Source organism: Trachypithecus francoisi, unplaced genomic scaffold, assembly GCF_009764315.1.
Source record: "Trachypithecus francoisi isolate TF-2019V2 unplaced genomic scaffold, Tfra_2.0 Lachesis_group0, whole genome shotgun sequence".
In the NCBI taxonomy this organism is placed as follows: Eukaryota; Metazoa; Chordata; class Mammalia; order Primates; family Cercopithecidae; genus Trachypithecus; species Trachypithecus francoisi.
Genome location: NW_022681453.1, coordinates 34,823,984 through 34,848,592, shown reverse-complemented (window position 1 = coordinate 34,848,592; position 24,609 = coordinate 34,823,984). Strand labels below are relative to the sequence as shown.

The following is a 24,609-nucleotide window of genomic DNA, read 5'->3' as shown; positions in this document are numbered from 1 at the left end:
TGTGCCAGCCCTACACAGCTCTCCACCACATTTCTTAGTCTGCTCTGCACTTAAGGTTTAGGTCCCAAAGTTCAGTGTCTACATTCTCATTAACTGCTTTGTAAATATAAATTTAATGTCACATAATTGACAGGCAGTATGCAAAATGGTGTGGAGATGCCGTTATCATCGTACTGTGAGAACAACACTGTATTCTCTACCTTTTTTTCTGCCTGTATCTTCTAGAGAGGGACAGTGATGCGAATTGGTGGGCTGTGTGCCCTGCTTTTGGTTTAGCATGGTGGCATGGACAGTCTTCAGGTGCGTGAATGCTGCAGACCGCTTTGCCCAAGGCTGAGGTGGAAGGGTGACTGTGAGCAGGAGGTTCATTCTGCTCCCTTTGGGAATTTGGCGTGAGGTCAGCGTGTTTCTCATCGGTGGTTCCCTTTTTTCAGGTCCTGGTTGGTGAGGTCGGAGGAACAGAGACCACGATAGCTCGTCAGAGCTCATTGGTCTTAGACTCCTGGGTGACCCCCTCCTGCAGTTGCTGACCAGTCCCTATGGACCTTGGGCAGAGGAGGTCCTTGCTCTGTGAAGTGCAGTATCTCTATCATTTCACGCCCCTGGGTTCGGGACTTCCCACCTCGCCCTAGCTGTTGGAGCCTTCTTTGGAGGAAAACCATGCATGGCAGCCTCTTGACACCCTCCTACGTGGGTGGTGTGGACACTCCTTGGTTAAAATTTCTGAGATTAGTCCCTGGCCTTAAGGGACACTCTCATCACCTCATTCTTGATCATTGCCATCTCACCTTTTCCTCTTTTCTTGGCCAGAAACAGTTACTCAGCCCCTGTAGTCTGGGTGAATCCACGTCTCTTGTTCCGTGTCCTGGTTTTCTTTCCTCCTTTCCTCGAGGGGCGGAGCTGAACAAGCAGGGACACGTGTACCTTGACAATTGTAATGAAGTACATTTAGCCTTATTCTCAAAGGGAAATCAGGGGGGTCCAGTTCAGCTGTGCCGAACCCGGGCTCCACGGTTGTGCTGGCGTTGGTGGCTCCACAGGAGACAGCTTGATAGCCCTGTGCTCTGCCAGCTTTCAGGCTGGGGCCTGTGCTCCCTGAGGGCTGAGATCTTGTGGCGGGTTTCCATATAGTGGAGGGAACACAGTCAGTGTGCTGGGGTGTAGGGTAGCAGGTCACCAGGGAAAGGAAAACAAAGGGGGAAGGAAATAGGGATGTATTGACACATTCAGGGGAAAACAAAGCCCTGAGAGATAATCAAGTGGCTCTGTTGGCCCTGGGCAAAAGCGATAAACATGTTTGGCTCTTCTGACCCAGAGGTGCCTATATATGGTTGGGAATTCTGGTGGAAGTGGCTCATTGTTCATCTCTGGCCCTACTTGGGCCTGATTTTTCATCTCTTGGCCCAACCTGGTACTGCTTTGCCATGCCCAAATGCCAAGACAGCTGACCTCCTTGTGGACATGGAACTAACTCCTCAAGCCCCCGAGAAGCCCCTGCCCGTGTTAGGATGGCATAGCCATCCTGGGGATCACTCCCTGGGGAATGTGATCCAGATGTGGCTTGTGTAGCTTCCTTGGGTCAGCATTGTCCACAGGGAACTCCCAAGGCAGGCATGCAGATAGGGACCTTAGGCAGGGCTGAACTGTGGCGTAGAAGTGGGTGAGGGAGAAGTTGTTGGCCAGCCTTGGACAAGCATAATTGTCTCAATATTGCAAGCCTGGTAAGTTGGTGAGGGCCAGTGTTTGGGGTTCAGTTGAATGTGGGAAATGCGTAAGTAACCCTCATCCCATGCTATTTGAAAATCCATCCTATTGGACATCTGCTTTTAAATAGATCTGTCAGCTTCCCTACCTTTTTCAAAAAGGTTGACTCCCATGTTGTATCTTAATTTTTTTTCTTTTTAAAAGTTTTTAATTGGATGGTTGGTCCTGCTTCAGAGTGGGTTGTTTTTTTTTTTTTTCCTGAATAATGTTCCTTGGTTCAGGTTTGTTGTGGTGAATGTAAGGCATTGAACTAAAGTTGTAATTTGTTTGTTTATTCAACAAGTATTGATTGAGTAACTTTTAAGTTCTAAGTGTTACTCTGGGGGCTAAGGCTATAGCAGTCAATACAATAGACTGAAAAAACCCTAGCCGGTGTGCAGTTTACATTCTACCCGGTCAAGACTGCAGGACTACTTAATACTTTAGGAGGTTTTGTTTTGTTTTTAATTAATGGACTTTTATAACAGTTGTAAGTTTACAGAAAAATCGAGTGGAAAGTACAGAGAGTTCGCATACACCCCCTCCAATGCCTTCTCTCTCCCCCTCACCCACCCTGTTTCCCCTATTATTAACATCTTGCATTAGTGTGGTACATTTGTTACAACTGATGAGTCAATATCGATCCATTATTACTAACTAAAGTTTATAGTTTACATTAGAGTTCAGTCTTGGTTCTGATAGCGTCATACAGAATAGCTTCACTGACCTGAAAATTCCCCCGTGCGGAACCTGTTTATCTCTCTCTCCCCAGCCTCTGGCAGTTAAATATTTTTACTGTCTCCATAGTTTTGCCTTTCTCAGAATGTTGTATATTTGGAATCATACAATTGGTAGTCTTTTTCCGATATGCATCTTTTACTCAACAATATTTCCTTAGGAGTTTTGCTGCTGCTGTTGTTTATTTGTACATCTTATATGCAGAACATTCTGATAGTTTGGGTTGGGTCCTGGTGACCTGCAGTCAGTCGTTCATGAGTTGGGTCACTCTAGACTTCACAGAACAGTGGTGGCTGGCTCTTGATCGTACCTAGATTTCTTCATTTCAGGGATCTGGGGCTTTCAGTTCGATGGGTGTAAGCTGATGGGTGGGAGAACCAAATGGGATCTGCTGTAGCAAGGTCCCTGGGGTTATGTAGTCTCATGGGGATGGGACGTTGGGTCATCTTTGCAAGGAGTTAATGGAAACTGTTTGTTGAAGACCCAAAGGGGAGGGTGACCTTAAAGGAAGTGAACGGGTTGGGAGGTTGGTTGACACAGCCCAGTCCTGCCTTTGGAGAGATTGACCCTGCCTGGCGGAGGCTGTTTATCCTGCCACTGGGCTGCTCTTGTTTTTTATCCAATCTCCACCTGAATAAACAGATCCGGAACGTCATCTGCAGCCAGGCTGAGAATCTGCCAAAATTCCCCAGGGAACTGGTGATTCACCAGCAGCAGGGGAAGAGAGAGGGAGCAAGCAAGAGAGAGAGACCTGCTTATTCTGATTCTCATTTCCTGTCCAGCAAATAACCCAGGCTGGGCTGTTTCTTACGAGACAGCAGTTCTTTGAGTAAATGATCAATTTCTGCAATAGAACAAATGATTTTGGTTTTAATTTTTAAGAAGATGGATATAAAGCAGGCTAGAGGGAAATGGTCTCAACTGTCATTCTGAGAAAAGAGACTTTTATTCAAGTTGGCTTAGGGAAAACTCTTCCGCACTCACTTGTTCTTGAAAAATATCTCTTCATTTTCAAGTTGTATATGGGCATTGGTTCTGGCACAAGTGCATTATCGTAAGCTGTGCACTTTAGCATCAACATTATTTCTTGCCAATTTAAGACTTAGAATTATTCTTTTTTTTTTCCCCGGTGATCATTAGGCCCTCGCTTATTTGAAAAATTTCTGTTGGACACCTGAACAAGATTAGATTGAGCTTGGCCATGTTCGGTGGCCCCAGGCTGTATTACTAATGTGTTTTTTGGGGAGGGGTCAGAAAGGGCACACATGAGGGCAGTGGCATCTGAGAATGTGTTCAAATGAAGCAGCATGAAACAGGGCGGTTGGAGCTAATGGTTTTCAGATTCATTTCAACCCTGGGGGACGTGGTTTAAAAGAAAACTACCAGCGTCTACTAAGACCAGACATATGCAAGCTCAATGACCTGAGTAACAATTCCATGCCTGGACCTTGCACGCCTGCCAAAAATGCATGCAGATATGCACCAGAAAGCACGTGCAGAAGACATGTCTGTGTTCATAGCTGTGATTTTTGCAATAGCCTGAATTGGAAATAACTCAATGTCCATCAACAGTAGAAAGAAAAAATAAATTGCTGTATGTTCCATCAATAGAAATATCATACAGTGATAGAAAAGAATTTACTACTACTAATGCAGCAACCCAGATGGATCTCATAACAATGTTGAGTGAAAGCTAGATAAAAAATGGTGTTTACAGAACAGTTTTATGTCTGTACAGCACAGAAATAGGCAGAATTAATTGGGGGTGGTAGAACTTAGAGGCTTCTTTTGGGAGGAATAACAACCAGGAGACAGGAGGAGGGAGGCTTCTGGGGTGCTGAAATTTTTCTCTACATTTTGTAAAAATCCTTTATATTTCAATAAAAATGTTTACAAACAAAACAACTGTCAGCATTTGGCCATATGGCCTGTCTGATAGGCTGCATTTTTTTTGTTGTTGTTTTAAGAGATGAGGGTCTCACTGTGTTGCCCAGGCTGGTCTCGAACTCCTGGCCACAAGCAGTCCTTCTACTATTGTCTCCCAAAGTGTTGGGATTACAGGCCTGAGTCACTGTGCCTAGCCTGTATCTTCTGACAAAGGAGAAATCATCACCTCCACGTGTGTTTTGGACATGGTTAATGATTTTTGGCATTTGTAGTCATAAAGTACACCTCCTTAAGTAGACATCAGGGCTGGTGTGCCCTGTACTAAGTTTCATCTTCGGTCAATAATGTGAGGGCCTCAGATAGTCTCACATTGTGTGGATTCCAGGTGTGATATGTTGTTAAGCTACATTGTAGCCTCAGAAGGCGTATGTGAATGTGTGCATGCCTTCATTCATTTTGATTACTTTGAATGCCTGCTGTGTGCGGACAGTGACACTGAGTGTGTGGTGCAGAGCCTTGGTAAGAATTCCATTGCAGCACCATGATGGGCAGAATGCTGCAGGGTGTGGAGTCTGATGAATTCTTTCTGCCAGGATCACTTTGTTGGGATAATGGGGGCTGGGGGTGTTAGATTTTTTTTTTTCCCCCAGTCCAGGGCTAGATTATGTGAAACTTACTTTCTAGCTGGAGGTTCAGGCGAAGCAAAGAGCTATAATGTGGATTTTGCTAATTCATTAAGTAAGACGTGTTAAGTTCGATCTTGAAGTAAAATTATGGTAGATTTGCCATTTTTGGTGAGAGTCCACACTCAAGTAGTTGACGGTGGGCTTTGTGAATCACAGTAATTGTCTGGAAGAGTGGAAGGGCACAGCTTCTTAGATCTTAGGGATGGGGAGTTGGCCAGCTTCAGTATGTTTCAGACTAATTGGCAGAACTAAAATGAGGAAGGATATACAGTGTGGATTTCTGTCTTCTGTAAGGTAACCCTGTTTGCCCATCTATCTTCACTGGCTCCCGTAAGGAACCTGGTTGATCTCTTGAGGAACATAACAGTGGTAGAGACTTATGTTCCATTTCACTTTCTGAAGAGGTAGAAAAGACACTGGCAGAAAAGACTGTGATTAGGAATGTCTGACATGGGCACTGGGGGGACAGTGGGAAAGTTCTCTCTCTGCAGTTAAGAGGTATCTCCTCATTTTGCAGGTGGTTAAACGAGATAGAGAAAGAGTGATTTATACATGGTTCCCAAATTGCATAAGAGCAAGAATTAGAGTCTGGGTCTCTGCCCCCCAAGAAACACAAACTGGTTGCCATAGTGTTGACAGGGTCAGCACACTACAGACAGTGGTCCCAATCCTGGCCCACTGCTTGTTTTTGTAAATAAAGTTTTATTGGAACATAGCCACACTCATTCTTTTACATATTGTCTGGCTGCTTTTACATTATAACGGCAGAGCTGAGTGGTCATGACAGAGACAATATGACCCACAAAGCCTAAAAATTTACCATCTGGCCCAAAGTAGAATAAGTTTGCTGACCCCTGGTGTAGAAAATAGGTGCATAATTTCAGGGGTCAGAAATTACCCACTCGACCCACCTTGTCTGAACTGCCTTTGATGTCCGTGCCCTTTTTTCCTGGCTGTTATCTGTGACATGAGATCTTTTCCACCACCAGCGGGAATACCTTGTAAACCAGGCTTTCACAGAACTGTAGTGGAACAATCACTTATGAGAAAAAGTTTTAAATGTTGGTTTCAAATGCTTCCATCTGTTTCATTGTCTAATTTAACATCAGCTCTGAAAATGTAGCCAAGTGGGGAGAGCTTATCTTGCCTGCTTTCTGTCTTTGAAGACTGGTTTTATTTTTGAAGCCTTTAACAGGTGTTGGTTTAATAGACTTCTGCTGTATTAAGTTCTCCTCACTCCAGAGGGCAGCCCGAGGGGTAAACTGACACTGTGGATGGAGGCAAATGCCACGTGACCTGGCCACCACACACTTCCCCAGCTCCCCATAAGTGCACAATCACTGGTTTTGTCTGGTTGCAGAGAAAGGCGGTGCTCTTCCTTCCATGAGGCCAGTAAGAACGATTCCTAGCACAACACTGTCCTCTTGCCTTGCACCATCCTCACCCTTTTCTGTAAACTTAAGTGGATCCCTTTGCAGCTTACCTTCCCTAACAATAAAGATTCTCGTTCCTCCCTTGATGGCAGATCTGTCAAGATCTCAAAGAAACTGCCCTGTTCTTTCCATCCAGAACATCCAAAGTAAAAACTTGAGCGTCATCTGCCTTATTTGCTGAGATTCAGTCACATGAAGTCCTGTGCACATTTGCTCCTCACACAGGACTCCTCACACAGGGGAAGCTAGTGTGAGAGCTGGGCCACCTGGCTGAGGCCAGCTACGTAGACCAGTCTGAGCTGACCAAGAAATGGCCAGCTAACGTTCAGATTTAGCCAAGCTTTGGAAGTTCATGGGTGCAATCTGGGCCAGTGCCCTTAAAATTCTGCCAGGAGAGCCTCTTGGATGGGCTAGATGGGGTCACGCTTCCCTGGGCTTGCATCCCGGCTCCTCTTGCTTCCCAGCTGTGTGACCTTGGACAAGCTCCAGCAGACCTCTGAGCCTCAATTTCTTCAATTGCCTAAGTATAGTTGCTTCTCAACTGACAATGGAGTTACGTCCAGTTAAACCCATCCTAAGTTCAAAATATCATTAAGCAAAAAATGCATTGAATACACCTAACCTCCTGAATACCACAACCTAGAGTAGTCTACCTTAAATGTGCTCAGAACACTCATATTAGCCCACAGTTGGGAAGAATCATCTAACACAAAGCCCATTTTATAATAAAGTGGTGAATATCTTGTGTAATTTATTGAATACTGAGTGGAAAACACAATGGTTTTATGGGTACTTGAAGTACAATTTCTATTGAATGTGTATAGCTTTTGCACCATTGTGAAGTCAGAAAATCGTTAAGCCGAACCATCGTGGTCAGGGACTGCCTATAGAGATAATAGTACCTACCTTGTTAGATTGCTGTACGAAGGCATTGATGCTTTGCCCGGGATCTGCTATATACATGATAAGTGTTCATTAATTGGTCAGCTGTTCAGAGGTAATAGAGGTGTGGATCTTTTTGGGAGCTGTGCGGTTAGTTATATTAAAGGAGTGAAAATCATGACCACTTGGGTTTGCATGTAGCATTGAAAACATGGATAGGTTCCCGAAGGTGGAATGCCTGGTTGAGCGAGGGCGGCAGACAGGTTTCCATGGCATCAACTATCAGGCAGGAGGTGGGAGGGCTTCCCTGCAGGGGTTTGAATGCCAGCTGCTTCCTCTAACCTTCATGGAGGGGAGACCTAGAGAGGGTATCTTAGACCAGCAGGCTACGTCTGGAGTGGTGGGGTTCGTGGGGTTTGGTGGGCTTGGGTCAGGGATGTGGCCTCAGTTCCACTTGCTGTGGGAGTAGGGGTGGGGGGTGTCATCCAGATGCTGGGGAATCTATCAGATCTCTAGCCACCCTGAATCCTGCAGAAGTTGCAGTCTGGGATTTGCTTTGAAGCGTGGGGTCTTCCCAGTGGCTGGGTTTGACGCTCTCCAGCTGGAGCAGGCTGCTTTTATGCTTGAAGTTAAGAGTGAGAGCTCTGAGTCAGCCCTTGGTTCCTGAGAGGGGAGCCAGAGCTGCCTGTTTGCATTGAAGTATGTCAGAAGAGTAGACAAGAACCAGTCATTAATATTATTCATTCTTTCTTCCAGAGCACCTCCTACAGACTAGATCCTTAGCCTGGCTCTGATGACACAAACATGACTACTAAAAACAAGAACTCATTTTATTGAGCAGTTGTTACATGTCAGGTCATATCAGCCTATGGGGTATATGAACTTCACACACCACTTACAGAGGGGGCTCTTCTGAGGCTCACACCTGTGAGTGGGATAGCTGGGATTTGAACCTGGGCGGGGAGACACTCAAAGCATACTGTTCCACAGTGCTGTGCCACGTTCCAGAGCAGGAAGAACTCGTTGACCTTGAATGGAATTGCCAGAGTGCACAGACACATCTAATGAGTGAGGCTCTTGCTCTGTGGCATTCAGGAAAGGTATAGGCAGGGTCCTGGGCTACAGTCTAGAGCAGAGACAGATCCCAGAGGAAAAGGTGGCAAGGCTGCAACTGGTGGCACACATTCGGAGCCCCAGATACTTGGGAGGTTGAGGTGTGAGGATCTCTTGAGCCCAGAGGTTCAAGTCCAGCCTAGGCAGCATAAGAAGACCCCCATGTCTTAAAAGTAAAATAAGAAAGAAAGAAAAGTGATGTGTGTTCTTCAGCCTCTGGAGCTGCCCTGGACTCAGTACTTTTGCAGGACACTTGATGAACTCTTCTCTCCTCCCAATCCTGAGTCCTGATTGAACTCATCTGCTTGCGTGGTTTGCTTCTGCTTAAATGCCGGTGAGTCTGAAATCTGTGTTCAACCTCAGCCCTTTTGAATTCAACATGTGCTCTTTGTGGTTCATTCAACAGATATGTATTAAGTACCCACTAGGAGCCTTGCATTGTTCCAGTGGCTAGAAAGGTAATAGTGGACAAAGCAAACATTTTCTCCATTGTGGTGCTGCATCTTGGTGGAAGAGAAAGTGTTAAACTAGAAATAAGCAAACACTGAGGCTATTAGATGATAAATAATTAGGGCTATTTAGAAAAATTAAGCAGGCAAGAGTGTGGAAAGGGTGTGTGTGTGTGTGTGAGAGTGTGAAGGGGTTTGTGGTTTTAGAGAAGGTGGCCTGGGAATGCCTTGGTGAGAAGGTGACATTTCAATGAAGACAGAAGGAAGCGAGGGCATAAGACAAGTGTCTGGGGAACAGCATTCCAGGTCGTGGGAACAGCAGGTGTGAAGGTTGTGAGGCCTGACACGTCTGCAGACCAGTGTGGGGCAGAGCATGCAAAGTGGAGGAGTAGGAGGTGAAGTGCGTGTGTAGCAGATCACATGTGCCTTGGAGGCTATGAACAGGACTTGGGAGACACAAGAATCATCATTTGAGATTAGACAGAGGAGTGCTGTGAACTGACTCGCATTTTGTTTTAATTTTTTTTTTTTTGAGACGGAGTTTTGCTCTTGTTGCCCAGGCTGGAGTGCAGTGGCATGATCTTGGCTCACTACAACCTCTGCCCCCCAGATTCAAGCAATTCTCCCGCCTCAGCCTCCTGAGTAGCTGGGATTACTGGCATGCGCCACCACGCCCGGCCAATTTTTTATTTTTAGTAGAGACAGGGTTGCTCCATGTTGGTCAGGTTGGTCTTGAACTCCTGACCTCAGGTGGTCCGCCCAGCTCAGCCTCCCAAAGTGCTGGGATTACAGGCGTGAGCCACCGTGCCTGGCCTTGTTTTAATTGTAAATTGTGGTAAAATACACATAACATAAAAGTTACCATCTGAAGTATTTTTTAAAATGTGGAGTTCAGTGGTGTTAAATGCATTTATGTTGTGCGACCAGTCTCCAGAACTTTTTACCATCTTGCACAACTAAAACCGCATACCCATTTGGTATGGTTTGGCTGTGTCTCTACCCAGATCTCATCTTGAATTGTAGCTCCCACAATTCCCATATGTCATGGGAGGGACCCAGTGTAAGTTGGTTGAATTATGAGGGAGGGTCGTTCCTGTGCTGTTCTCATAATAGTGAATGAGTCTCATGAGATCTGATGGTTTTAAAAACGGGAGTTTCCCTACACAAACTCTGTTTTTGCCCGCTGCCATCCATGTAAGATGTGATTTGTTCCTCCTCACCTTCCACCATGACTGTGACGCCTCTGTAGCCATGTAGAACTGTGAGTCCAATTAAATCTCTTTCTTTTGTAAATTGCCCAGTCTTTGTGTCTTTATCAGCAGCATGAAAACGAACTAATACAGTAAATTGGTACCAGTAGAGTGGGGCATTGCTGAAAACATACCTGAAAATGTGGAGGCGACTTTGCAACTGGGTAACAGGCAGAGGTTGGAGCACTTTGGAGGGCTCAGAAGAAGACAGGAAAATGTGGGAAAGTTTGGAGCTTCCTAGAGACTTGTTGAATGGCTTTGATAAGAATGCTGATAGTGATAATGAACAATAATGTCCAGACTGAGGTGGTCTCAGATGGAAATGAGGAATTGTTGGGAACTAGAGCAAAGGTGACTCTTGCTATGCTTTAGCAAAGAGATTGGCAGCATTTTGCCCCTGCCCTAGAGATTTGTGGAAGTTTGAACTTGAGAGAGATGATTTAGGGTATCTGATGGAGAGGTGACTTGGGTGCTGTTAAAGGCATTCGTTTCAAAAGGGAAACAGGACTTAAAAGTTTGGAAAATTTGCAGCCTGACAATGCAATAGAAAAGAAAATTCCATTTTCTGAGGAGAAATTCAAACTGGCTGCAGAAATTTGCATAAGTAATGAGCTGAGTGTTAATCACCAAGACAATGGGGAATATGTCTCCAGGGCATGTCAGAGATGTTTGCAGCAGCCTCTCCCATCACAGACCCGGAGGCCTAGGAGGAAAAAGTAGTTTTGTGGGGCAGGCCCAGGGTCCCTGTGCTGTGTGCAGCCTAGGGACATGGTGCTCTGTGTTCCAGCTGCTCCAGCCATGGCTGAAAGGGGCCAACATAGAGTACAGACCATGGCTTCAGAGGCTGGAAGCCCCAAGCCTTGGCAGCTTCCATATGGTGCTGAGCCTGCAGGTGCGCTGAAGTCAAGAATTGAGGTTTGGTAACCTCTGCTTAGATTTCAGAGCATGTATGGAATGCCTGGATGCCCAGGTAGAAGTTTGCTACAGGGGCGGGGCCCTCATGAAGAACCTCTTCTAGGGCAGTGTGGGAGCCCCCATACAGAGTCCCTACTGGGGCACTGCCTGGGGGAGCTTTGAGAAGAGGGTCACTGTCCTCCAAACCCCCAAATGGTAGATCCACTGACAGTTTGCACTGGATGCCTGGAAAAGCCTCAGACACTCGATGCCAGCCTGTGAAAGCAGCTGAGAGGGAGGCTGTACCCTGCAAAGCCACAGGGCTGGAGCTTCCCCAAGACCATGGGAACCCACGTCTTGCATCAGTGTGATCTGGATGTGAGACATGACTGCCCTGCTGGATTTTGGACTTGCATGGGACCTGTAGCCCCTTTGTTTTGGTCAATTTCTCCCAGTTGGAATGGCTATATTTACCCAATACTGGTACCCCCATTGTATTTGTGAAGTAACTAGCTTGCTTTTGATTTTACAGGTTCATAGGCAGAGGGACTTGCCTTGTCTCAGACAAGACTTTGGACTGTGGACTTTTGAGTTAATTCTGAAATGAGTTTCAAGACTTTGGGGGACTGTTGGGAAGGCATGATCGATTTTGAAATGTGAGGATGTGAGATTTGGGAGGGGCCGGGGCAGAATGAAACGGTTTGGCTGTGTTCCCACCCAAACCTCATTTTGAATTGTGACTCCCACAATTCCTATGTGTCATGGGAGGGACCCAGTGGGAGGTGATTTGAGTTATGGGGGCAGGTCTTTCCTGCGCTGTTCTTATGATAGTGAATGAGTCTCATAAGATCTGATGGTTTTAAAATCAGAAGTTTTCCTGCACAAGCTCTTTTTTTTTGCCTGCTGCCATCCATGTAAGACATACTTGCTCCTCTTTGCCTTCTGTCATGATTGTGAGGCCTCCCCAGCCATGTGGAACTGTGAGTCCAATTAAACCTCTTTCTTTCATAAATTGCCCAGTCTCAGGTATGTCTTTATCAGCAGCATGAAAATGGACTAATACACCATTAAACAACAGATCTTCCTTCTGCAGTCTCCCCGGGCCCTGGAAACCACCATTCTACTTTCTGTTTCAATGAATCTGACTACTCTAGCTACCTCACATAAGTGGAATCATACAGCATTTGTCTTTTTGTGACAGGCATCTTTCATTTGGCATCATGTCCTCAATGCTCATCCATTCAGTAGCATGTGTTAGAATTTCTTTTCTTTTTAAGGCTGAGTAATATCTCATTGCATGTATATACAACATTGATGGACATTTCGGCTGTTCCACCTTTGGCTGTGGTGAGTAATGCTTCTATTAACATAAAGATACATATGTCTCTTTGAGGTCTGCTTTCAGTTCTTTTGATACACAGAAGTGGAATTGTGGGATCATATGGTGCTCCTCTGTTTAATTTTTTGAGGAATTTGCATACTGTCTTCTTCTGCAGGTGCATCACCGTTTTACATTTCTACCACTGGCGTACAGGGTTTCACTCTCTCCACATCCTCACCCACGCTTGTTATTTTCTGTTTGTTTTTTTTCTTTGTTTGTTTTAATAGTAGCCATCCTAGTGGGTGTGAGGTGACTTCTCATTGTGGTTGTGATTTACATTTCCCTAATGAATAGTGATGTTGATCATCTTCTCATGTGCTTGTTGGCCATTTGTGTGTTTTCTTTGGAACAATGTCTATTCAATTCTTGGCTCATTTAAAAAATCAGGTTGGTTGTTTTTTGTTGTTGAGTTGTAGGGGTTCTTTGTATTTGGATATTGGCCCCTTATCAGAGATGTGATTTGCACATGTTTTCTCCTATTCCATGGGATGCCTGAAGTGACTTATTTTTAACAGATCACTTTGGCTGCTGGGTTGGGAATAGACTGTAAGTGGGCAAGGATGGAAGTTCTAGTCAGTAGCCCATGAGCATGGTTATCTTCCATTTCCAAACTAGAACATTTTGAATCATTATTGATGCCCCCAGTTGTCATCTCCAGCCCCCACCAGGGCAGGTATCTCAAGGTAGGATGCTGAGGTTGGGAGGAGAAAGGTGGGGAGAGGCCAGCAGCTTGGATCAGAGGGTGGAGCCAGTAGGGTGGGCAGGACCTAATCAGAGGGTCTCTTGTGCCTGTCTCTGTATTGCCGCCATCTGTCTTCTGACCCACTGTGGTATCCATTCCCAACTTGTTAGCTTGGCCTGCGAGGCATTTGCTGTTGTGGTCCTGCCCACCCTACCAGCTCTGCAATCTGATCCAAGCTCCTGGCCTCCCCCAACCTGTCTCCTCCTGGCCTCAGCTTCCTACCCTCAGACACTCGCCCCGGCACCTTGTGCCAGGCAGAGCTGGACACTCCCTTGCTCCTCTCACAGACCCTGCTGCTGCGGCCCTCACTCCCATACCCCCTTGTCTCCCATCTCCACGGCTGCCTCTTCTGCCAAGTGGGGAACTTTCCTAGGGGGTGAAAGAGACTTGTCTTCTGCACAGGATCCTTTATGCAGAGTGGGGCTCGGACTTTGTTTGATTCAGTGAATGAAAAGACTGAAAGAAAGAAGCAAAAGGTACCAGACCACAGACAAAGACTGAGGAGACAGAGGAGGAGGTGAGGGAGAGGACAAAACTGGCGTGGGAGAGATGTTGGGCCTGCAGCTGTCCCACAGCTTCGCAATGTAAGGCCTCACCCCGTCTTTGTGCCCTTCTGGGCTGGTGGCGCCTGGCCCTTCTGTCCAGCGCAGACCCTTTTCCTGGCTCCCTGATACCGTATTCACAGTTCCTGGATAAGATTCAGCTATGTCGCCTTTATTTCTTGTTCTTTTTCTTCCTGTACTTTACATAATAAAGGTTTTCTTTTCTTTTTTCCTTTGGAATCAGAAAACTGAAGAGACTATCTTTATTAAATAACTTAAAGAATTCAAAGGAAGTGGCTTTGGGGGCCAGTGGGGAGAGGAAGGGAAGGGTACTTTCATGCCGGGGAGGTTCCGTGGGCAGAGTTGCACCCTTGGAAATGGACTTTTGAGTTCAGGGCCTGGGAGACTCGTGAAAAAAAAACAAAGGAGTCCATGAGAAGCCCCAGAGCTTCTGGGAAAGAGGTCCTTGTTTATGCCTGTTGGAACTGATTTGGTCAAGTGTTTGTTTAAAGGAGATGCCACTTGGTAAGCGACGCCTGGCTTACTTGTGTTGCGTTCAAGAATGCTTTGATTGGCCGGAGATGCTGACACTGTTTACTCAGAACTGGCTCGAGTGTGAGTGCCTGGAACCTAGAGGCCCAACGCCACCACCCAGCAGATTCCTAAGTGTCTAATATTGAAGTGAGGGCTGCAGTGGTTTGACTCTGCTGGGCAGCGCCAAACCCACAACGGGGCAGTTAGCTACCTCTAGCCTTGGCTAGCATTCGTCTTTCTCTTGACTAATAATGGTTGCTTTTTTATATTGTGAGTTTGACAGAAAGTAGATTAAAAGTGCACACAGGCCAACTGTGGTGGCTCACGCCTGTAATCCCAACATTTTGGGAGGCCAAGGCAGGTGGATCACGAGGTCAGGAGATCGAGACCATCCTGGCCAACATGGTGAAACCCCATCTCTACTAAAAAAAATTTAGCTGGGTGTGGTGGTGCGTGCCTGTAATCCCAGCTACCCGGCAGGCTGAGGCAGAAGAATCGCTTGAACGTGGGAGGTGGAGATTGCGGTGAGCCAAGATGGCGCCACTGCACTCCAGCCTGGCGATAAGAGTGAGACTGTCTCAAAAAAAAAAAAAAACCAAAAAAAACCAAAAAAAACACCACACACAAGTTATGGTGGAACATTTCCTCTCTTGGGAGGTAGTGACCACTAAACATTTACCTTCACATTTGCCACATGCTGTATGTGGTTTTAGGCTGGATCGTCCCTATCCCTGAAGTGATGGATTGTGGCCCCATCTTCCAAATGCGAAAACGGAGGCACAGTGCTTAATACTAATGGTAGAGTCAGGAGGTTCAGGGGACTTGATTTCAATTAGACCCAGCAGTGAGCTCCTCTTTCCCATTTTAGATGGTCAGGATTTTGTCATAATCTTTTTTTTTTTTTTTTTTTTTTTGGTTTAAATCCTCTGTGTCTGGTACATGGTAGGTGTTGGTAAAATGTGAGGTGTGTAATGATGTGTTAAACTGGATTAAAGTGAACTCTGGGCTGTGGTGCCTATGGCTCTTGTAAGTTATGAGGCGGGACTAGGTCTGAAGGTGATGGGTGAGAGTTGGACTGGAGCTGTCTGGCTCCCACACGGCACATCCTTTATGGTGAGTGCATCCATGGATTCTGGTCAGGTCATGCTGGTCTCACGTGGTGTTTGGTGTCACTGCTGTGTTGCCCTTGGAGAGAGAATGCTAGGGATAGAACTTTGACAAACTTGTCCCAGATTAAAAATCTGATACTCTTCTAGCACCTGGCCAGCAGGTAATAACTCGATGGGAAAAGAAATAGGAGATCTCATTTTTAAGAGTGTCACTGCATTATAGTTGTATTGCAGTGGTGGGGGGAACAGGAATACTAGTTTCTTGTAGTTACTTTGCAAAAAGAGATGCTCAAGTCACCTCCCTTGGTGTGTTTCAGGCAGCACAATAAGATTCGCAGCGTGGAGGGGAGCCAGCTGAAGGCCTACCTTTCCTTGGAAGTGTTGGATCTGAGTTCGAACAACATCACGGAAGTGCGGAACACCTGCTTTCCACATGGACCGCCTATAAAGGAGCTGTAAGTGCCTTTGTTCAGCTACCTGTGGCTGGCCCTCTGTGTCCAGGCAGCTAACACCTTTACCGGCACCCAGTTCTGGACACAGGAGGGATGCTTCCTTCCCTTCTCAGCCATGGCTGGGCCAAGTCAGTGGGGATGGTGCGGACCTTCCCTGAGCAGGGCAGGGGTGGGGCCTGTGCATAGAGCACGTCCAGATCTGCAGCATTATCCTGACATTATAGGCAGACAAGGGACAGAGGCAGGAAGAGGTTACTTAGCCTGTCCAGGGGACTCAACGCTCCAAGATGAGAGTCTAGGACTCAGGTACAGGTGGATCTTGACCACAAAGCCTGCTTTCTTTCCCATTTCCTTGGCTGCCTCTCAGAAATGCTTCCAGAGAAGATTCAGGGAGGATGGTTAGAGGATTCACTTTGGAAGCCTGTTTGACAAGGCTTAGCTTATCAGTGCTTATCTTTCTAGTGTCATGCACTGTAAAACAAGTCATTGGGTTTATTTGGGGTAGGGAAGTTACTCTATTCTGTGGGTTTTTAGCACCTTTTAGGTTTGTCTGTTTCTCTTTTACCCATTTTAATGTCCCATCTCACACACAATGGATGGTAGACAGGAAGGAAAAAGGAAAAAAGTTAAAACCTACTTAATCAACTACTTGTTGGTAGGAAAAGTGTTACTCTGGCTGCAACCCCAGGCTAAAGAGACGTTTTCTAATTCCAGGTGAGTTTTTATTCCCTGTATCATTACTGTTCCAGAATTAACTTTGGAAATCATTTGCAAAGCTAGTTTAGGGGTCATTGTGACCCATCTTTTCAGGGAGGGTGAGATTTGGCACATGGATTTTCCAAGTAAAGACTGCAAGGAGAGGAGTGATTTCTTTCTTAGCCTGCATCAGGGTGCCAGAGTTGGGAACAGGAGGCGTTGGCTTTTGTGAAGCCTCCAGTGTGAGCCCTCAAAAGATGTCCATGCGACATCACTTTGCTTGGGACAAAGAAACCATAACTGCTACAGTAAGTTGCCCTGACCTCTCCCTGCGCGAAAGCGGGAGGGACTTTCTATTTTGGCAGCTATCGGGTGATAATATCTTCATCACACAGGCTGTTCTTTAATCTGGGGTGTTGAGAACAAACAGTTCAGGCTTATTTGCAAAGAATCCTTCTGTGCCCTGTGCTAGGCCACTGCCTGCTGGAGAGACAAAAAGTGCCTTGCTCCCTTCCACCCTCTGTGGTAGAAAACCTTCTCTGGTCTTTCTCCTTTTCACTTAGGCCAGAAGAAGCAGCATTTGTTTGGGGAAGGCAGAGGAGAGGTGTTGGAGACCACTTCTCGCAGGAATGCTGTATTGTTCCTTCTTGTACTTTCTTTTCTTTTTTATTGCTTGATATAATTTGCATACAGCAAGATGCACAGATCTGAGCTGCAGACTTCTATGCCTTTTGAGAAGCAGTGTCTGCCTTTCTGTATTGTCACAGGAGGTGCCCTGACTTAATCACGCTGTAAGTGTAGGTACCATGATGTATTGCTTGTTTTCTGAAGGGATTCTGCACAGGTCTCTGCGCTAGAGTGTTTGTTTGAGGCATTTAAAATTACAGAAATGAATTAGTTTGTGTTTATAGTGTGTTATGTAATTTATATAGCAAGACCCATTTCAAAATTAAAGGCTATTTCCCTAAATTATTAAATCGACACTGACCTTGCCTTTCGATTGATTTTCTGCTTTCTAGGACTTTTCACATCAACCTTGGGCACTGGGTAGTGAGAAGAGTCCTGCAGGTGGCTCCTGACACAGGGCTGGTGTGTCAGTGGACATGGAGGTGTTTGAATTTCACTCCCACCCTCTTGGGGTGGCCCAGCAGCTTCAAGGACAGTGCGTTTTCAGCTAAACCAGCCTTGCCCTCAGGGCTTAGGTGCACAGTCCTAACACCTGCATCGCTGTAGCTCCCCATCCAGAGCCTGTGGCTGATAATCATCTTATTGGAAACCTGTCCCGCTGGTGTCTTAACTTATCTTCCCAACTCAGACCCAGAGTGATCTGGTGTCTCTAATGAAATGAGGAAGGCCTTTGACCAACCACCACATTTTCTTTTCTGAATCATTCCAGCAACCTGGCGGGCAATCGGATTGGCACCCTGGAGTTGGGGGCATTTGATGGTCTGTCACGGTCGCTGCTAACTCTTCGCCTGAGCAAAAACAGGATCACCCAGCTTCCTGTAAGAGCATTCAAGCTACCCAGGCTGACACAACTGTGAGTACAGAAAACTACATTTTAATGAAGGCTAGCCAAACTTTATGGAGGCCAAATTTCCCCAAGGACCTCGTACCAAACGCCACCCTTTCCTTGCTCCCTTTGGTAAAGCTCTCCGTAAATTACCATTAATGGCAGCACCTCATAAAAGCAAATTCAGAGCTGGGTCTGGTGCTGTGGCTGCCTCAGCTTGCTGAGAAAGAGATCCACTGAGTTTGCTTGTCTTCCCTCGTGTTTTCCAAAATGGAATCAGGAATCCTGCTGCCTAGCTGATGCTGGCTAATGCTGAGGCTGCGTGGGTTTGGGTTCTTATTTATCTTAGATGTTTTTCTGTATTTTTAAAAGATACCCATAAAATCTGTACCTTTGACATGGTGGTATCCTACACTTCTGGAACAGTTTGAGAGGATGTTAGCGTAGCCAGAGTTAGTAAGCAAAAGACAGGCCTTTGTTTTCATCTGTCTAAATCTAACAAGGTAGTTGATTTTATTCTCCCCTTCCCCTTCCCCTTCCCCTTCCCCTCCCCTTCCCTTCCCCTTCCCTTCCCCTTCCCCTTCCCCTTCCCTCCCCTTCCCTTCCTTCCCTTCCCTTCCCTTCCTTCTTCTTTCTTTCTTTCTTCTTTCTTTCTTCCTTTCTCCTTCCTTCCTTTCTTCCTTTCTCCCTCCCTCCCTCCCTCCCTCCCTCCCTCCCTCCCTCCCTCCTTCCTTCCTTCCTTCCTTCCTTCCTTCCATTTTGATACAGAGTCTCATTCTGTCCCCCAGGCTGGAGTGCAATGGCGTGATCCCAGCTCACTGCAAGCTCCGCCTCCCATACTCCTGCCTCAGTCTCCCAAGTAGCTGGGACTACAGGCGTCCGCCACCACGCCCGGCTAGTTTTTTTGTATTTTTGGTAGAGATGGGGTTTCACCGTGTTAGCCAGGATGGTCTTGATCTTCTGACCTCGTGATCCGCCTGCCTTGGCCTCCCAAAGTGCTGGGATTACAGGCGTGAGCCACCATACCCAGCCGATTTATTATTTTTTTGAACAATTTAATTGTTTAGTTTACTGATGGAAGGCTGAGTACCCTTCTAGAAGGCAGAGTTTTAGATTCAAGAAACGCTCTGTTAACCAGAGCCTGACAAAGGACTTTTTCCCTTTTTTTTTCTCTGTACCCTCTGTTTAGCAGAAGAGTGTGTTTCAGGAAAATAAGACAGTTTTGGAAATTTTGTTTCAACAAAACAAAGTAATTGTCGAGGGCCAGGTTGGCGGCAAGATGGAGTGTGCCTGGCTCTCAACCTGCCTGGGTTTTACCTCCCCTTGGTGGGGAGTCCTAGACTTTGCCCTTTTCAGTCTGTGGAGAAGGTCTCAGTGAATCCTGAGGAGGTTTGTGTGAAGCAGCATCATGAGACACTGCAGAAATATTTGGGGAAAACCAAGGGCTTTCTGGCTGCTCTGTCTCCCCTTCCCGCAGGGCTGCTAATGGATCTGGCCCACCCAGATTCCTGACATCTTTTGGTGGACTGAGGCTTTGTCATACTGGGGCTAGAAGCCAAGTGTATATGACTTGTGGGGTGTCTCTCCCCCATCTCCCCCCGCCCCCATGTGCAGTCACTTCTCTCTATAGTGGAGATGCTATGAAATGCCTGCAGTGGAAAGTGTTGTTGCCATTTGATACCTAGTGGTTTGGTTTTTCCTGGGTTGAGGCATGTGGTGTGGATTTCTGTTGCTGAGCTCAGAGATACCTCACGTAAGACATTCACCCCTTGAGTCATACCCACGTCCTCACTGCAGAGTCACAAATGGCACTGGTGCTACTAGGGGAGAAGACGTGAGCACACACGCGTTCGCTTCCGTGCAGCTACGGGCCTACCCTCGGAGCTGACTGTGGAGAGCTGGGCCTCACTCACCCCTCTTTCCTGCACTAGCTGTGGTCAGGTGGCGGCATCAGTGCCTGCGTGGCAGCCGAGACACATGGTGGGCTCCCCTACACGTCCTGGCTTCCCAGGGATCCCTGCGCTGGGATTTCTCCTCTGGCTTGGAAACTTAGCCAGGACTGCCTGGGAATGGTTGTGGGTGGCATATGCACATAGGACACTCTGACCCTGCTGGCTTCATCTCTTTAGGGACCTCAATCGGAATCGGATTCGGCTGATAGAGGGCCTCACCTTCCAAGGGCTCAACAGCTTGGAGGTGCTGAAGCTTCAGCGAAACAACATCAGCAAACTGACGGACGGGGCCTTCTGGGGACTGTCCAAGATGCACGTGCTGTAAGTGTGGACCGGGGTCCTGGCATTGCTAAGGATTGCTGTGTGGGGTGGGGTGTGTGTGTGTGTGTGTGTGTGTGTGTGCGCGCGCGCGCGCGAGCGCGCATATGCGCGCCCACACCAGCATTACTGTGTGTTGTGGTCTGTGTGTGTGTGCGCACGTGCATGCCCACACCAGCGTTCACCTGTGCACTGGGCGTGGAGTGGGGCACCAGTGCCCAGTCCCTTTCTCCTGAAGGATTCTTCAAGATTTCAGCTGGACCCAGCCCCCTTCCCTTTGCATCTTCACCTGGGCCCAACTCAGTGTCTTGGGACAGGGCCAAATCTGAGGGTATTTTCCTAGCAGATCAGAAAATCCACTGAAATCCACTTGGGGGAAGTTTCAGTGGATTGACTCAGATCAGTTGGTTGATGGAGATGGAGTTACGGGCCATTCTGCCAGGACTGCTGCCCGCAGCCTGCATCCACCGCCCCCGCCCCTGCTTCCTCGGTGAATGTGGGACTGCGGAACGGACCCCTCCTCACATCCTCTCCACTCCCACACCACAGGAAGTTCCTTCTCTCCCCTTCTGGGTTTGACAGTCTTTCTTGAGGTGCAGGTGGGCCAAAAATGTAGAGCTCATCCTAGGAGATTTATTTCTGTCTTGTGAGCTAATCAAGACACTGGGTGCAGATGTTCAACTTTTATCAAGGGAGCAGTCTCTTCAGCCAGATGTGTACAACAGCACAACAGGCTTGCCTGCAGTGACGTGAAACAGGAGGGCAGCATACAGAAAAGGCTTTTTAAACGTTAAAAGCATTTTTAAACATTAAAATTTATTTTTAATCAAAAGTAATTCATCTGTATAGTTAAATCAGATAGTAAAGAAAAGCTGTCACTGCCCACCCCAGCCTTCTCCGCCACCTCCCCCTCATTCTCTCTTCACTCCAGTTCCTCTCCTAAGAGGCAGGCACTTCTAAGCCTTTCTCTTTCTCGTTTTTCTGTTTTTAGCTTTGCTGGTTGTTCCTTCCAAGTTAATGTACTGACACCACTGTCTTTACTTATCCACTTGCGATTTCCTGCTTTAGAGTCAATGATTTAACTTGCTTATGACCGCCCCTTCTCCCTTCCAGTCTGGGCAAATTATATCATGACTTGTATGTCCTTTACTGGTTTTCTTGGCAGTGGAAACCAACTAGGCCCAGGTCCATCCACGTGTTGTGCTGTGTCACTCTGATCGGCGTCTCTGCATGACCAGCCCTCCCTACCCTGTGAACAGTGAGAATGTTTCCTGCTGCTGGACTTCTTGCTCTACTCATTCTCCACCCTTTGTTTTACATATTCAAAAACATTTCACTTGATCTCCTTCAGCATGTCGTTTTGGACCTGGAAGTCCAAGGTGGTCATGTGCTGGATGGACTGAAGTTAAAAGAGAATTCTCAGAGGAAAATGGGGTTAGCACCTACCATTTGGTTTTTATGTTGAACAAATTTATATAAATTGAGACTGATGAGCTGTCTTAGAGGTTATTTATACGTGAAGTGCTTACCTTTTGAGCAGTAGCAGAAAGAAATATGGAAAAAAGCAAAACTTAGTTGCCCAGAGCCCTTGTCATATTGAACATGCAGCAAAATTCGAGTTCTGGACTTCTGTTGAAGAGGCGGTCGCCTGGGCTTGCGCTGTCTTTCCTAGCACACGCTGTGTGGGGAAGCAGGGCGCTAGCACACGTATACAGTGGGCCGGAGAGCTCAGGCCCCGCGCTGCCCTGAATCCTGATGTCCCCTTGTTCGCTTCTTACAGTGACCCCATGGAGTCGGTGCTCTTGGATATCTTCATGTTATAGATGTGCAGGTTTATTCAGCCAGCAAGCTGCAAAATTAGGATTTAAATCCAGATAGTCTGACGCCAGAGCTAAAGCGGGTCTCCTAGCACAGTGGCACAGAGTCCAGCCGTTGGTAACCAGACCTGGGCTTGAATGAATTCTGGCCCCTTCCCTACTGGCTAAGCTGTGTAAAGTCTTAGGTTACCTGGCTTCTCTCAGCAGCATGTTCCTCATGTGTGAGATGGGGGTGATAATAAGAGCCTCCTCCTATTCTCTCTCCTTTCTATTCTTTTAATGAGCTTTGCCCTTGCCTGGAAGTCTTATGCCAGTTTGTTGGCCTGGGTCATTTTTTGTTTTGTTTTTGGTAGAGGTGGGGTTTCGCTATATTGCCTGCACTGGTCTCGAACTCCCAAGTTCAAGCGATCCTCCCGCTTTGGCCTCCCCAGGTACTGGGATTACAGGCATGAGCCACCACACCCGGTCCTGGTTCACTTTTACTCAGCCAAAAAAGTCACTTCTAGGAAGCTCCCTCTTGCCCTCTGAACACTCTTGAGTTGGCCTTGGCATGTGCTATCATCCATTTAGATGTGCCTGTCTTCTCCCAGCCCCTCCTCACATGCACATGTGTGCGAGTAGACTCCACAGTCCTCTCGTGCACTGTTCTAGCCTTGGTGCGACTGCAGGGTCAGATACAGCGTGGCTGCTCATTTGCTGTCTGTCCAGTGAAGGAGTGAAAGCTTGTCTTCATCCTGTGCATGGCTGTCGTTGCAGGCACCTAGAGTACAACAGCCTGGTAGAAGTGAACAGCGGCTCGCTCTACGGCCTCACGGCCCTGCATCAGCTCCACCTCAGCAACAATTCCATCGCCCGCATTCACCGCAAGGGCTGGAGCTTCTGCCAGAAGCTACATGAGTTGTAAGTGTCCTCGGCTCTGGGCTGTGGCAGTTTTTAGACACTGCTTGGAGGTGAAAGTGCTAGGCCTGGTTCATTCCAACACCCGGTGGCCTCGGGGAGGACTCAGAGACAGGGAGGCCAGTAGCCCTGTCCCCAAACCAGCCAGGTCCAGAGTAGGAGCCTCAGCGATTTGAGCGCAAATCGCTTATCTCCCCTTCACTTCCCCTGCATTTAGATTAGCAGGGGCTCCAGGAATAGCATCTAGGTTCCTGCAGGGAGCCTTGGCCCCCAAGGCTCTGTTGGGTTTGGAGACAGTTCCAGGGGTGGAGAGTTCCTAGGGAAGGGCAGCTCCAGCAGAGTGCTCACAGGAGCCATTTCGAGAGTGGCTGTGTGTTAATGGCCACACCAAATAGCATGCGCTTCTTCAGTGAGGGGGTCATTTGGGCTCAAACAGAGATGGTGACACCCTGACTGTGGATGAACTTGTGTCCTCGGAATCACCACCTTCCTTCCTGTAGATGAGTTGCCCAGGCTCTTGGCCCCATTTGCCCCGCAGTGGCCTGCTGGCAGAGGCTCCCGTGCAGTCATGTGTGCGTGCTGGGTTCAGAGATGCATGGACCTCTTGCTCCTTTTGGAGATTTCCAGACAGGGCTCCCAAGTTGAGACTGAGAACTGAGCTTGTCTTGCCCAAAGTTCTGAGATGAGTAGTGACAGACTCTCCCCTGCGTAGCGAGGGGCAGTGGCCCTGGCCACCCTGTCATGTCAGGGTGGGGTTATTGGACAGTGAACGCAGCATTCCTAAGGACTCAGAGAACATCTTCACAAATAGATAGTTTGTGTTTTCACTGTTCTTTCCATTTTATATGCTCCAGTTTAGTCCACTAGGTTTCTTTATTTTTCACAAGAGTTGGGTGGGTTTTCTTTTTTGTTTTTTTCTTCTTTTTCTAGGCTTGGCTGTTTGAAAAAGATTCACCCACTGAAGTGAATGATTGTTAAGAGAGCCAGGCCTCAGTCTGTCTTGTCTCTCTTGACCTCACCAGACACATTCAAGGGGATGTGTGAATCTGATGTGGATTCTTGCATCTGGTGTTTGTGTCTGGTCTTCTGTGTTCTCCACTCTCTCCCTGTCCTTCCTTCCCTCTTCCTCTTCCTCCCCTCCCCCACCTCTGACACACACACACACACACACACACACACACACACACACAGACTTGGAGTTTATATTTTGGTGACTCCATCATTATCTAATGCAAAACACAGTGGTCCTGCCTCTTTCCTAACTTTTCTTGGATTCTGTGAGTGTTAACCCTTTGGGTTCAGCTTCCTATGCTTCAGGGCCTGCAGTTGTACCTTCCATGTCGTGCTGAATGACTCCTTTCAGGCTCTGTAGTCAAACTGTGACCCCAGCAGGGAACTCCTGTTTTGTTGGTCAGGGCTGGGAGCTGTGGGAAGCAAGAGAGGTCTTTTAAGTCCCCAAAGTCTGAGCCAGTTCAGTTCTTAAAGTGAGGAGCTGTCCTCTGACTCACCAGCATATTGCGGCCCCAGGGAAGGCATGCTGTCTTCTGCGGGATGCGGGATCCCCTCTCTGGCTGGTGGAAG

General features: G+C 47.3%; 1 protein-coding gene across 2 annotated transcripts in view; it reads left to right on the top strand.

The window, feature by feature from the left end:
• LRIG1 (leucine rich repeats and immunoglobulin like domains 1) overlaps window positions 1-24,609 on the top strand; it is a 127,073-nt gene that overhangs the window by 67,907 nt on the left and 34,557 nt on the right. For both annotated transcript variants that reach the window (XM_033210377.1, XM_033210378.1), the window contains 4 exons: window positions 15,701-15,838; window positions 17,928-18,071; window positions 20,174-20,317; window positions 22,888-23,031. In XM_033210377.1, coding sequence (XP_033066268.1) covers window positions 15,701-15,838; window positions 17,928-18,071; window positions 20,174-20,317; window positions 22,888-23,031 — 570 coding nt within the window. The remainder of the gene's footprint in view (window positions 1-15,700; window positions 15,839-17,927; window positions 18,072-20,173; window positions 20,318-22,887; window positions 23,032-24,609) is intronic.